General features: G+C 39.4%; 1 protein-coding gene across 1 annotated transcript in view; it reads left to right on the forward strand.

The window, feature by feature from the left end:
• Positions 1 to 6,568: 6,568 nt before the first annotated feature.
• The window catches only part of SLC15A5 (solute carrier family 15 member 5), a 28,916-nt gene continuing 20,993 nt past the window's right edge, over positions 6,569 to 14,491 (forward strand). Inside the window, exons 1-3 of the mRNA XM_014869918.2 lie at positions 6,569 to 6,938; positions 8,586 to 8,808; positions 12,755 to 12,924. Coding sequence (XP_014725404.2) covers positions 6,569 to 6,938; positions 8,586 to 8,808; positions 12,755 to 12,924 — 763 coding nt within the window. The remainder of the gene's footprint in view (positions 6,939 to 8,585; positions 8,809 to 12,754; positions 12,925 to 14,491) is intronic.

Below are 14,491 nucleotides of genomic sequence, written 5' to 3' on the forward strand. Positions count from 1 at the left end.
CTGCAGCTGAAAGCATCCCACCCATTCCATCAGTGGAAAGGGTTGGGTGAGCCTTCTTTTCTGGTCTGAATCAGCCAGGTTTAACAGTAAACTAAATTGAAAAAGTTAATCTGGTGTATTTCAGTTCAAGCTAATTTTGAAACAGTTCTGCTGTACGTATCCCCAGATGAGGAGTGTAACTTCACTTTTGATCATTTTAGGCAAATTGCTGACAATAAAGAACATTGTGCATGGAAGGATCACCTCCCTTAACCTGCTGACCATGCTGACACCTGTCAAAAAGATCAAAAACTCGATTAAAAAATCAGTTTTAATGAGAAAATATCGGCCAATGCAAGAGAAACATTTTAAATTCTGCCAGTTTCTCCCTCAATCAAGCCACACAAGGCATTGTAGGCAGAGTCTGTAGTGACTCACACAGTTCTCAGCTTTTGGACACTCAAGTTTGCAGATGAATAAATAAAATTATGTTACACTTCTTTCTGTGCTAGTTTACAAGTCAGAAATGTGTATGAACAGATAAGGGAAATAAAAAAAGGTTTCAAGATGACTGTCTGAAATTTCCTGCCATCAACTTTTATGTGATCATCTGTGTCTGAGAATTTTATATGGGCAGACAATCTGGGCTTCATATGACCATTGACACATCCCATGCAAATTTGTGAGATTCGAGAGATTATATTGTGGATAAAACCGAAAACTTTGAGATAATAATTTTCCTTTTGTAAAGGATGCTCTGCTGGCTCAATTTCTACCACTCTGGGGCCAAAATTGTACTTTTCTCAGACAGTGCTTTCTCTCTCCTGTCTGTTGAAGAATTTCTCTTCTGTAATTAACTATTAATTGACATGGAGAGTTGCATTTGCCTCTTCCCAAATTCCAGGAGAGCAGCCCTGATCTCTAGGTAATAAATCAGCTCCTGTGCAGTTTACAAAGCTTGGCACAGTGTAAAGCTCCAGCAGCAGAGATTAAAAGACACCAGGGCACAGCAGAGGTTGGACATCACTGAGGTGGGAGATCTCAATCCCCTGCTCTGATGAAGATTTGCTCCTAAAAAAAGATGCTGACACCTTTTCCTGGCTTCTCTGAAACCAGTTCTGCTAAACCAGGGATGAATTTAGAGCAGAAACTCCACTACCACATAATACTTATATATGTATTTTAGAATACTAACCACAGTCTACTAAATGGACTTGAATATAAATGCACTGTCACCATGGGAGAATAGTTGGAATCATCTTGGATGTACAGATAATATTGTCTCAACTGTGAACTCTGCTTTAGAATCTCATTTCAGCCTCTACCTAAAAATCTATGTGTCAAAAGAAAATATCCTGGGTGCCATCTACAAACTATAACATGACACAAAAAAGCCATCTTTCTATATGATAGAGCTATTTCTAATTTTCCCATTAGACCAAACGACACCATAAAGAATATCTGCCAACAACATGATATAAAACCACACTATGCATCATGAAAAATAATTGCAATTCAATTACTCCTGAATTATAAAACCGTCAGCTAGGTGCAATAAAGACAAAAGCCTTAGAACATATGATAAACTGCTTAACATAGATAATTATATACGTTTGAACAAAATCCCTGAAATAAAACATGTGTGGTTTGAAGGAACAGGGTAATCATGCCAAAATAATTCTCATTTATAGTAAAGGTTTGAGGATCAGCAATTTTAAAACCATCTCCCCCGAAAAAAAATATTATCAAAATAAATTAGCACTCATAGAGTGTAAAGTGAATTTCTCACTCAGAGAGGTCATGTCTGGCATCTGGGCAAGATACTTTTTTTGTTCTATCGTCTTGTTTGAGTCTACTTTGCCAAAGTATTCAGTGGTGCTGCTCAGCATCAGAATGGTTGATTTTCTACTCTATCCCACCTGCTCAGAGTCACCTGCAGCATCTTGCTCAGCACTGTCCCCACTCAGGTTTTTAATACCCTCAGCAATGAAGATTCTGCTTCATCCTCTCTGGGCAGCCTCTTTCAGTATTGGCCAACCTCACAAGTTTTTAGTTATTCCTAAATTGAATTCCCTTCGTTTCGTTTTTTTTTTTTTTTTTTTTTGCCTGTTGCCTCCCATCCTGTCACTGGGCACCACTGAGGAGAGTTTGTTTCTGCCCCCTTTGCACTTTCCTTCCCTTCAGGTATTTTTAGACATGAACAAGAACCCCCTGAGCCTTCTCTTCTGCAGGGGAGCAGTTCCAGCTCTCTCAGCCTCTGCTCACATGAGGGATGCTCCAGTCCCCTCTGCATCTCCACGGCCCTTCACTGCACTCAGGTGTCTTCACATCTTACACTGCTTTGGGTACCCTGGAAAAAGCTGTGGAATTCTTGCTTCGTGTCAGTTCTGTGCTTCTGCCACATTCCCTGCTTAAATAAGAAAAAGAGAGGAACAAAACTTACACTGGGGGAAAGGAGGATTCAAGGAGAATGAATCTTTTGCAGGACAAGCAGAGAAAATAAAACTTTTAGCAGAAAGGTCCTCTCTGCACTCTCCACCAGGATGTCTGGAGCATTGTTGGGAGAGGGATTTAATTCTCTTTCTTGGTATGCTGCATTTCAGCAGAATGAAGAAAATGGCTTTCCCACATTATTTTTGATGATGATTATTATATTAGGAAAAAATAAATATACTTCTTAAAATACAGCTTTTCCTTAAAGTCTCACCTTGGTCCTGCACTTTCACAGACAAAAGTGGCCATGGAAAAAGACAGATATAACATCCCTCCTGCAGCAAGGCAGAACTGGGTGAAGTTACCAGCTAACATCTGGCTAAAGTGTTGAAATTTTTGCAAAAATACTTACCAAAGGGAGAATAAAATGATTCAAAGTTAATGTGGTACCATAGTTCCAGAACTTCTCCGAGAATTTCTCATATAATCAGTAATTTTAAGAACTGATTATTTCATAGATGCCATTTTTTCAGCCTTTCAAGTGTCCTTTTAAACCATTTGAGAGATGTTCATAAAATAGAAAACAATTTTATTTTAGTAGATTTGCTAACATAACAGATTTCATAAATTGGCTTTCTCAGACTCATGATGACTGCATTTCAGTTTCTTAATTGACCTTTTACACTCTCCACAAGCACTTGGGGTTTGCAATTATTCATTCCTCTGCCATGTAGTCAGATAAATATCAGGCAGCACTTTTACTGATGCAGATAAAGTTTCTCAGAAGCATCAGATATGGGTTGGAAATGCTGGGAACTCCAAAAGAAGCATTGCCATATTCTGTCACAGTTCTCTTTCAGGCCAGAAAACTCTGAGACTGCAGTGACAGGCAGTGCAGAAATCACTAAAATAATTGTCTGAGGTAACAATTACAACAAAAGAAGTTTCATTATTCATCTGTGAAATAAGATGTAGGGCATAGGAATTAACACATTGCCCAGTGTGACACCTAAAGACAAAAAAAAAGGGAACAAAAAAAAAATAATAGAAAAAGAAAGGTCACCCTAGAAGCTATTTTTTTTTTTAACTATGAACGTTTTGCTCTGCATTTCTTGTCTTTTAAATTGCAGTCCTCAAGTCATTGAGGTCACTGAGCCAGCCTCTCAAACCATGCAAGTTTATGGGAATCCTGGTGCTAACTAGAAACATTTGACCCACGTAATTTTTTATTTGCAAGTATCAAAATTCTTGTGTTGTATTGCCAGCCTTGTCCATATCAATCATGTTTCCACCCTGGATATTTAGCAGGAGCCACAGCCACTGCTATGATGATGGGTAGCACCTCTCACATGCTTTTTAAAAGAGTAAGAATAAAGCTGAATTGAATTTACTGAAAAATTAGAGAGACTGACCTTTCTAGAACACAAACAGAGGTCTAAAGCCACTATTACCTTTTAGCTAAAAGAACTCGTGTTGGACACTGAAGTTCTGCCTCTTTAATTTAAGTTACCTCTACAATAAAAGACAATTATCCCTTGCCACAGAGAAAATTAATACAAAATTTCAGTTCCAACCTGACCAGTTTAATTCACTTGCCTAATGTTAATGTGTAGGTTCTGGTATGAGAAGGAGTAACCTTTAACCTGGGGTGGTAGAACATCAAATAACAATTCTTTTATTAACACCCAAACCTCTAGTGGGCTGACACTGCCACGTGAGAACAAGTATTTTTATAAACCTCTCTCCAAGATGTGACTGCCACATTTGCAGATCTTTAAAGATTTGTTTAAAAAACACACAAAGCCCTTGCTGGCAGACAGAAGTACTGCATTTTGACACAGCAGTTATTTTGTGAGTCCAGTTTCTAGGAGCTTCAGTATATATAAAGCTCTACATATGTTAATGCAAATAATAAAGGTTTTTTAACAGGCTTTATGCAGTTCTATTACCTTGTGTAAGAATAAGCCAATTGAATGCCAGATGATTAAACTAGAATTCACTAGAAAATATGCCAAGTAAATAGACTAACCACCTATAATTGCTGCAGCAGTGATTAAAAAATTAAACCAATAAAGATCCTATTGTTACATGGAGCTGTACATTCTCTTACCCCTGACCATGCCAAGCCTGTCCTGACTGATCTGGGCCTGTCCCCACCACACCCTTATTGATCACATGCAAAGGCAATTCAGAAGCAATCATGGAAATCACCAGAATCCTCCTTTCCAGGGCATTTATAAGGCTCAGTCAATTGTTCCCTTTTCCCAGCTTGTAACCCCAAATTTGGGTAAATGAAACCACATGAGGACTAAGAGCCATCCCAGCTCTCTGTGCTGGTTCCCACGATGTGATCCATGAGAACAGGTAAACTTGGCACTCTAAAGGAAAACAGAGTGTTTTAGGCGCAAATGTCTATTAGAGCAAGAGTTTGTTTCCTTATGTTTCCCATCTGATGTTAGAATGCAGTTGTGTTTGCTTAAAAAAAAAAAAAAAAAAGAAGAATCATTATCTTTATGAACAATTAGATAAAAGTAACTTCATGCAACAGAAGATGTGTGCACTTTTGAGGTAAAATACTTTTCTCTGTCCTGTTCTGATTTGAGATTGGCTTCTTTAGGCTTTGATGAAGAAGCTAAGCTGAGCTATGCTTTTGATTTCTCTGCTTGGTTTGCTCAAAGGAGGATCAGTTTAGCTATCACGGATCAGAAAACAGAAGGAGTTCTTGGCACAAGTCACAGCTGTTTTCATCCCTAATTGAATGGCTCTGAAAACTATGAGGTTTTTGCTGTCTGAACTCTTGAGTTAGACTTGTAATAGATTTAAAAATATATTTAATTTTAGGGAACAACCTAGTACTACTCAGATTTAAGCTTCAGAGTTTTTAGGCTTTATGTTTGAGTCATGGTTGCTTTTATTTTTTTTTTTTTTAGGCAATCTTGGCATCTTATCACTACTGGTTATATACTCTTGTGCTTCTCTTTTGTGATGTAGTAGTTTTCATATTCTAACAGATCTGAAGAGGCTAAATTTGAGTAGTTATAAGGACAGATGGAAGCAAACAGCAGAGCCCATGTCTCCAAAAAAGCCATCAGGAGCACTGAGAGCTCTGCTTAGAGGAGGTGACCTGGTTTTCCACTTCCCTGTGCCACGTGTGTGCATTTTCACTTGCACAGGATAAATGTGGGATGCTTCCATTGGTGGGTGGGAGTATTTTGAACAGGTATTAGTGATCTTAATGAGCTCCACAAAATGGAGAGGCTGACCTGGGAAATCAGCAGACTTTGCTGTGGATAAAGTAGCAGGAACATTATGAAGAACTGTGAATTTGGCTGTTCCTAATTCCCTTTCAATGGCTTTTGTTGATATGGAAGAACTCTGCCCCTGCCCCTTGTGGTGCATTGTAGCTACAGGGCAGAATCTGCCTTAAGAAAAAGCTGTGGGCTAGGCTGCTTCTAGGTTGCTCTTTTTTCTTTTGATAATAAATTCAACTTACTTTATTTTGAAATTCGTTTTTCTAATTTAAACTTAGTAGCATTATTTATTTTTATAATTACCTTTATCTGAATTTCAACCAGAAATTGAAAGAAATAGCACAATCATTGGATAATGTTAACCTTAAAAAAAAAAAAAAAAAATCCCTGTCTTTATCTACTTGCTGTTTTTCACTTGTTTCCTAATTAAAGTATTGGATTATTTTAACCAAATTATTTTCTCAATCTGTTATTTGAATTCTGTTGAAAATGTTAGCTTTCATGTGTGTTTAAACCTTTATCTTTAACATACAGATTGAGTTTAGCATACAGTATTGGATTCACATAATTTAATAGGTAATACAATTCTGGGGAAAAAAAATCTCGTTCACCCCCAAATGAACTAATTAAATAAACTACTTAACTTCCTAGTGCTGCTAAATTCAGAGGCTGAAATGCTCATGTAATTCTTCGATTGTTTGGTTTTGGTTTTTTTTAATACTCTTTGATCCTATATGTAATATCTCAAAAGTGACAGGTGCCCTAAGAAATTGTAGTAGCAGAGTGTGGAATTCAAAGTGAGAGTCTTACCAGTCTGCTAATGACAGTGGAGGAGCACAGAAACATACCTGTAACTCCAGCTGGTCTACTGCAAAAAAAAAGAAAAAAAAAATAAAAAGACAAGCATGCCCGCTGCAGACAGCAGAGACCCACAGCAGAAGGGATTTTTGAACCACATGGCTGGCAAGGAGACACGACCCTTAGCTGGGAGAGGCACCTATGCTGGAAAACTGCCTGGAGCTGAGAAGAAGCTGCACGAGGCTGTTTGTGTGCTGCTGGTGGAGCTGTGCGAGCGCTTCACCTTCTTTGGCATCGTGTGCAACATGATCCTCTTCTGCACCGCCAAGCTGGGCTACCGCGGCTACCAGGCGGCCATGGTGAACATGTGCTTCGTGGGCACCTCCACGCTCACCCCCGTGCTGCTGGGCTGGCTGGCTGAGCACCTCGTGGGCAGGGTCAGGCTGGTGTGCATCTGCATGTTCCTGCATTTCCTAGGTGGGTCACAGCCTGGGGGCTGCCACGCTTTTTTTTCCCAAATTCTCTGTCGGAAACGCGTTCCCGAGCGTCGCGTCGGGTTTGTGTTTTCCCCAACGTTCTCTAGCACCTCGCTGTTTATCTCCTCTTCTTCAAAATGCACTGCAGTGTTTTCACCTTTGTTTTCTGAGTGGTTTCAAGGAGACAAAGCCACGTTTGTGTGTGCATCTTGTGTAGCTGGTGCACGACCTTGGCTCCTCAGCTGTTGGCAGCGTGGATGCTCGACTCTTAAAATTGATCCCTAAGGTTATAAGTGTTTGCCACAAATGCAAGGCTTCAGTCAAAGAGAGCATTTATAAATTGTTTCCCTGGTGTTAGAAGTAAAATTATTTGTAAAGGTACAAGACTTTTGTATTTGGGCAACAAAAGTATTTAAGAGCACACCAGTATAAACAAACTTTGCCTTAAGTATCCTCATACCTGCACTAAGGTCCTGCCTTCTGTTGGCACGTTCTGAATCTTCCCTGGCTGGTATTTTGAGCACTTTTTACAAAGAAAAAGGCACTGCTCAAACAAAATCCACCTGTTCTGGTAGCAGGTAGGGCATCTCCCATTTCATGTTTTGGCCTTCCCCATCAGGGCATCTCCCAGCACAATCTGCTGGCTGCTCTGTCAAATTAAACCACGTTGATGGAAATGCTTCTTGCTTGAACCAGTTGTTGAGCAAGTCTGATTTCTACAATAGCCAGCCACATTGTTATTTAGACATGCAACACAGCAAGTAAAAAAAATCAGAGCCGTTCCTGAAATATTCTTGAGCTGATTGCAAAACCATTATTGAAGCAGTCTGGAAAAAATGTTTGCTGTTGTGTTCCACTGTTACTCCCCTGGTATTCTGGTTTAAATCTTTCTGCCACTTTTAGTGGATTTCTTAAGGTAGAAGATTGGAGACAAACACAATTTGATGTATTTGAGTATTGTTTTAACTAGAACATTTCTTCCTTTGGAGATAAATCATTAAATTTTCCTGGTGTATTGAAGTTTGATGCACAGTCATAGTAGTGGCTAATACTGGTGTTGTTGACACATCAATATATTTTAAACTTAGTGTCCATTAGAACTTGAAAAATCTATCTGAAAGACTTGCTTTGCAGACTAGAAGTGGTAAATGCAATTCATGCCAGTGCTTCTATAGTTAAATTTTCTAACAATCATATTTTCTATGAAGCTGCTACAGAAAAAAATAAGAAAGAATGTTTCCTACGATAGTTCTGAGAATTTATTTCTTAAATTATGATTCCTATTACAGTTCTGGTATTTTAGAAGGAAAAAAAAGTGCAGCAAAAAGAGCTGCACTACACTGTGGGATGTTCTGTGGGGTTTTTTTGGTTAATTGGTGGTTTGGTTGATAGAAGTAGCTGAATCCTTACAATCATTTCAGAGGAGGTTTGGTTTCTTGGAGATCCATAGTGATATTGCCTTACTTTACATAACAACATCCAAAAAGTTTCTGCTTCTCTACAGAATTGTGCCCCTCCCTCTTTGCACTTTTTTCTTGCCCATCTTTGATTTTCCATCTGTCTTTTCAACATACCTGCTCTAAAAACACATAAGTCTTATTTACCTGATTCTGATCCCTTTCAAATGACAATTTCCCCTCCGTTCCAGGCACAGCACTGTTACCTGTGGTGTCATTCCCCTTCGAAGATGTTTACATCGACAGAAGGCACATCCTGCTCACCCTGCCCAAAAGGGAGCAGAAAATCGTGTTCTACTTTGCCCTCCTCACAGCCAGCCTGGGGATTGGGGGCATAAGAGCTGTTGTGTGTCCACTGAGTGCCTACAGCCTCGAGGACTGTGCACCGAAGGAGCTGCTCTCATTTTTCAACTGGTTGGTTATTAAATGTTGGCTAAAGAATCTGTTGGGAATGATACTGAGGTGAAATGCACGGCTGAAATTCACAGATTCAGCGGATGGTGGGTTTCACGTTTTGTTTTTTCATGGCAAAACTTGGAGTTTTGCAAGAGTTTTCCAAGAGTTAAACTTTTCCTTTTGCTGGTGGATGATGATCTATTTTGGCCTCCTACAGAAGTGTTCAGTCAGAGTTTTCAGGATTAAACAATTTGCCCAAACACTCAAACCTTGCTAACCTTGCTGCTGTTGGAACAACGCACTCACTTTGGTTTTCTGCCTTTAGGATGTTTTGCTGTTGCTCCCTATCAGTGGCAAAATTCAATGATATATTGGGATTTACATCAGGGTGAATGTTTAGCAGTAGACTGCTGGTTTGCTGGAAGTCAGGACTGTGAGTAGTCTCAGACTAAACTCGGTAGGAATCTGCTGCATTATTTCAGCTTTGCTGCTGCAAAGTTCTGGCGTCTGATAAAACTCTTAGCATTTGTATCTTGGTCCATTTTTCTTTCATTCTTTAGGAAAAATTGCTCTTAAAACGTTCCTACAAATCAGGGTTTGGATTTCTTTTCATATTAACGATTTCTTTCTCCATTCATTACCAGGGAGGTAATTTTTGATTATTTGTTTGCCTTTATTTGCCCCTTCTGTAGCCCTATAAGGGTGCAATATTTTCTGGTTAAACCATGCAGTGAGGAAGTTGCAGTGGGACTCTCCATATTCCTGCTTTAAGGCAGGGTGAAGGGAAGCCTAAACTTCCCCCTTTTTTCTCCTTTACATGCCTGGTTATTAAAATAAAGACTGAGCACATTTGCATATTAACAATGCAACCCTGAAGAATCTGTTAAGATCTTGGTGAATCAGAACTCTCTTCCTTTGGGGATGGCTTTTCTGGCTATTCTTTTTTCCTCCAATTATGTTAATATCAAGGAGTTTTAAATTAAATCCAAACTTCAGTGAATGAAGTAGCTTTACCAAAGGTGGATGAGAGTGTTTAGTTCCTCAGAGCAGATTCTGTCTCCTTGACCTGCGCATAGGAGAGAAGAGGGGGGGAAAAAAAAAAATCCTTCCTTTTTACTCTATTCTGAGTTTTAATCCTTAATTAGCAACATCATTTTGATTAAATAAGACTCTGGGGGATTAAGACTGGAGAGCAATCAGTTGTTCTGAAAGATAGCTCTGGAGAGTTTATTGTACTGTGGTCTCAGCCATTCAGAATTGTGTTTAATCAAAGTGACATTTTTCAGTGTTGATTACAAAGGAGATATAATACGAATAAAAAGTTCCTTAGGGGAATCCAAATGGGTCCATTCTTGGAACTTTGGCAATATAAAGAAAGGCACATGTGCAATTAAAAAAAAAAATTCATTTTTGTGCTGGCACCCAAGGAGGGGCAGTTGGAATGCAATCTCAAAATTTAGAAAAATGAGGAGTTCATTCTAAGCATTTCTAATCTCATTAAACCCCTCAGAATATAATCACTTTTTCTTGGTAGCCTGTTCTCTCTTGGTGGGTGTTTGTTGTGGGATGGAATTTTAAAATGATATAAAATGGGATAGCATACTCTTGATGAGTTTAAGTCTGATCTTAGCCAAGTTCTGTTTAAACAATCAGAATTATTGAATTAAGTATTGGGTTAGAAGTCCTGGTAATTGCCTGTTTTCTAATTCAATCCTTCAAGATTACATGGGCTTGGTTCTAACCTGCAATATCTACTATGGCTCTGACCTTATAAATAAATAGAACATAGCAATTCCAAGTGAAGAAGAAGCTTGGATTCTGTTGGGTTAAATTTTTCTAGGGCCTTCTGCATTTCCAGGGTTGAGGTCATGGACTGGTGCTGTTTTAGAGCAGGAGAAATGCATTCTGTCTGTGGGGGCACAGAATGACAGCCAAGGGCACAGTGAGAATGAGCAGAGCTGCATCTTGTCCTACAGATTTCCAAAAATCTGCACAGAACATGGTGTTCTCCACCCTCAGTCTCTCTGTGTTGTTTCCACATATTGCAGATCAATTTCTGCCGTTTTCCTCAGTAACTTTCCACTTTATTTTGACGTTTTAAGAACTTTTTCTACCTCTTTGGGATTTTTTTTTTTTTCCCTCCACTTTGTTTTTGCAGAGAACTCCATAGTCATTCTGAAAAAGTGACCTCCTCCTACAAAGATGTATAAACATAAACAATATTTTCCAGTAAGAATCACCTGGGCGTTACTTCTTTAAAGTGTTCCCCACAAATGCATTTCTGTACAACATTTTAGGAAGAGTTTTGGGTTTATGTGGGCTTGTAGCATTTAAGTTTGTGTCTGGACTGCATTCTTGAAATGATCCTCTCAAGTTGGCTTTTGGCTCTCATTGTGAAGAGGCCTCAGAGTGCTGAAGCTTCAGGAAGGAGCTGTTCCCTGCCAAGCTGGACAGGATCTCAGGTTTGGTGTCTCTAACTCATCTGCCCTGCCCTGATGTGAGCTCTGAGCCCTTCTAGGCAGCAAAGGCAGGAATAGTGATCTGCTGCTGTCAGTACAGCATGAGCACATCCCACGGTTCTGGTTGTGGGTTGAGGTCAGTTCATCTTTCTTGGTTTGGCCAGAGGGATTGCTAAACTCATTGGTCGGGGTTTTTTGTCTTCTCGCTTTTGTAAGAGGACAGGAAATCTACATTTCAGTCTTAAAGTATATTGCTATGCTTCAGTGAAAAATGGAAGTGCCCTGCTGTACTCCAGGGGTTTTTTGGATGCTCCTACTTCCAGTCAAACACTCGTGGAGGATGTCAGGACTTCAGGGAACTCGGGCACACTTCTTTAGAAAGTTTGGAAAACAGCCACTGAAGCTCCTCACATAAAAATTGTCAGTTAAGAATTGAGTCAAAACTTTGACATAAGTTCTAGCCAAATGAGCCGTGTAATTATTAATTTTTTAAAGCTTTAGTTGAATGGGTCAATATTTTTATGTACAAAATGCCTCCAACTGTATCATTATCGAGTAACATAATTCCAAATCTTTTGTCACTGAGAAGATAATTCTAGATTCATTAGCCCAAATACTCAAGTTCAAACAGCATGCATGATGCAGAAGTGGCATTGAACAAGAAAATGAGCTTTGCTTCTTGCAGTAATATGCATTAAGCTTTATAATTGTGTATTTCACCTTTAAATGAAACCATTTTGCTATGGCTCCAGCAAAGGCAAAGGAGTCTCTTCTTGCAGCTGCTTCCAGACTGTAATCTGTGACACCCTGGGACAGTACTGCTCAATAATTGGGCTGTTTTCAGGGGTTACAAACTGCAGAGGAGGTCACCAGAGGTTTGCCATCTGCTTCCAGGAGTGTGTGATTTATCCTTTGCATGTCTCCTGTGATTAGGAGGGGCTCAGTACTTACCTCTACTACCAAATACAGTCTCAGAGAAAATTGTGTTGGGGAACGTCCTTGTCAAGATATTCCAGAAGCCAACAAAAATTCAAGCTGATCCTTGCAACTAATAAGTGCTAGATCAACTTCTAATAATTCCTACATTTTTTAACATTTAGTATTTCCTAACCAAAGGGTGGTGGCATTAAGACATTTCTCTCTTAAGCTCGAAGCATATGATTTGATAATATTTCATACACAAAACTTGTTACCAGATATTAAATGTGCAAATGGTAAATGTTGATGTATTTAATTAATGTCACCCACAAGAATATTTCCAGTACTAGACTGATAATTTGTTCAGCTCTACTGCCTTAGTACACTTACTTTAATCATACACCTCTTGGAGCTGAGACATTTGAGTGAAAATCTGTTTTAATTGCTGTGCTAATGTGTGCATGGTACTGATGCTGTCCATGATTACTATACTTAACCATGCCTTTAATTGGATGTTTTAATCTTCTGTAAAGGCTTTTTTATTATTCAGCCTCTCCACTTTTCTCTCTCTTGTCTCTGTGTTCCAGGTTTCACTGGCTGGTTAACTTGAATTCAGCAGTGGTCTTTGTCAGCATTTCCTACATCCAGCAGTCTGTGGCCAGGAACCTTGGCTTTCTTATCCCATTTGTGTCTGGGCTTATGGCTATGATCACAATTCACATGCTTCGGGGTGACATGATTTACAAACCCAAAACAGGTGAGAGGGAGCTCTGTTTTAGGGAATATCTTTAGAGATGACTTTCACGAAATAAATCAACTTGGATATCTGAACTAATCCTTCCATAACTCTGCCCTGCTTGGTTGGAGATCCTTGGCTTTTAGCCCTCCAGAATCTGCATGTGAGAGATGATATCCATCCTCTGGAGATTCTGGGTGTGCTGTAGAAGTGGGAAGCAGTCTCTGGTAAGCAAACTCATGTTTGTTTAGTGTCAGGGTATGTGCCACAGCCTTTGCCTGTGCAGGCAGAGGTGTAACGTGCCTGCTGCTGCTGGAATTGATTTGGTCACGTTTCATTCAACCTCTTGTCTGCCCAGCCCCTCTCATTGCAAAGGAAAGGAGATGGCCATGACCATGAGGTCAGCTGAGCCAGGGCACAGCTGTGCTGCTGCTTTACTGAGCTCTCTGCTGGGCTTCATCTTCTGATTTCAAACCCTGGCACAGCAGTAACACCACATGACTGCTCCTTATTCCTTTTCTGTGCATGCCCCACCTCTAGTGTAGGGCAAAGCAAAATAGCATTTCTCTAACTTAAAACATCTCATTGCAAGCTCTGCCAATGTATTGAGCTAATACCAAGTTTCCTGTTGTCTTTTTTATTTACTTCTGAAACTTACACTGCTTTGAGAAGAGCCCCACGTCCCACTTGTTTTTTGGTTAGCTTCTTAGTCAATTCATTCTGGAATTCTGCACTTTTTTTTCTTTTCATCTTCAGATTTATTCTTAAAATAATCCAAGTCTGAAACTTAAACATCACTTACAATGAGTGGTGAGAATAGTTGCCTAGTACAGTCCTACAGAACAATAGAAACTCTGCCAACTCTGTTTTCAGGTTTTGAGATGCTATTTCAGATTTTAATCCATAGTGACAACATTCTGCAGGTTAATACCCCGCAGCCAGGGAGTTTTAAATATTAGTGTATTAGTAATAAAATGCCCTTACTTAGTACTTTAAAGCAAGTGCTTCCAGTAGGTGTCAATTGATATTCCCAGAAAATCATTTCCACATCAGAGATAGTAGGGAGAGATTTTCATTCTGCAATCTTAGTTCATTTTGGGTTTTGGAAAGTATTTATAGATGCTCGACTTATTGTAGTGCTTCAGCACTCAGAAAAGCATAGAAGTGCTATAACCCCTATTTGCATGGATGGAAATTTGCCAAAGGTAAATGAACCTGCATTCCCAAGCCTGAAGCCAACAGTTTTGTGCTCATTCTACTTTTATTTCATCTGAGAACCAAGCTAGCAACTCCTGAACCCAATAACCAGTCAATAAGTTTTAATAATCCAAGTACTAGACTGGAAACTCCTCTGTAGTCCTGCATGCTACTTGGAAGACCTGAGATGAAAATTCTGCCTTTTAAATTCATCCATGAAAACTCTCTGAACTCATCAACTGCTTTTTAAACTCCTTTTCCTTCTTACTTTGCTACTGCCCCTTCCTTGCTACTGGACTTCAGCAGGCATTCAGCAGATATCCAATAAATGGAAAGAAGAAGCAAAGGAAATGAATACTTTACCTGCTCAACCAGAGAAACACATTGTGAT

The sequence above is a fragment of the Sturnus vulgaris genome, chromosome 5 (genome assembly GCF_052056855.1).
Source record: "Sturnus vulgaris isolate bStuVul1 chromosome 5, bStuVul1.hap1, whole genome shotgun sequence".
Classification (NCBI taxonomy): Eukaryota; Metazoa; Chordata; class Aves; order Passeriformes; family Sturnidae; genus Sturnus; species Sturnus vulgaris.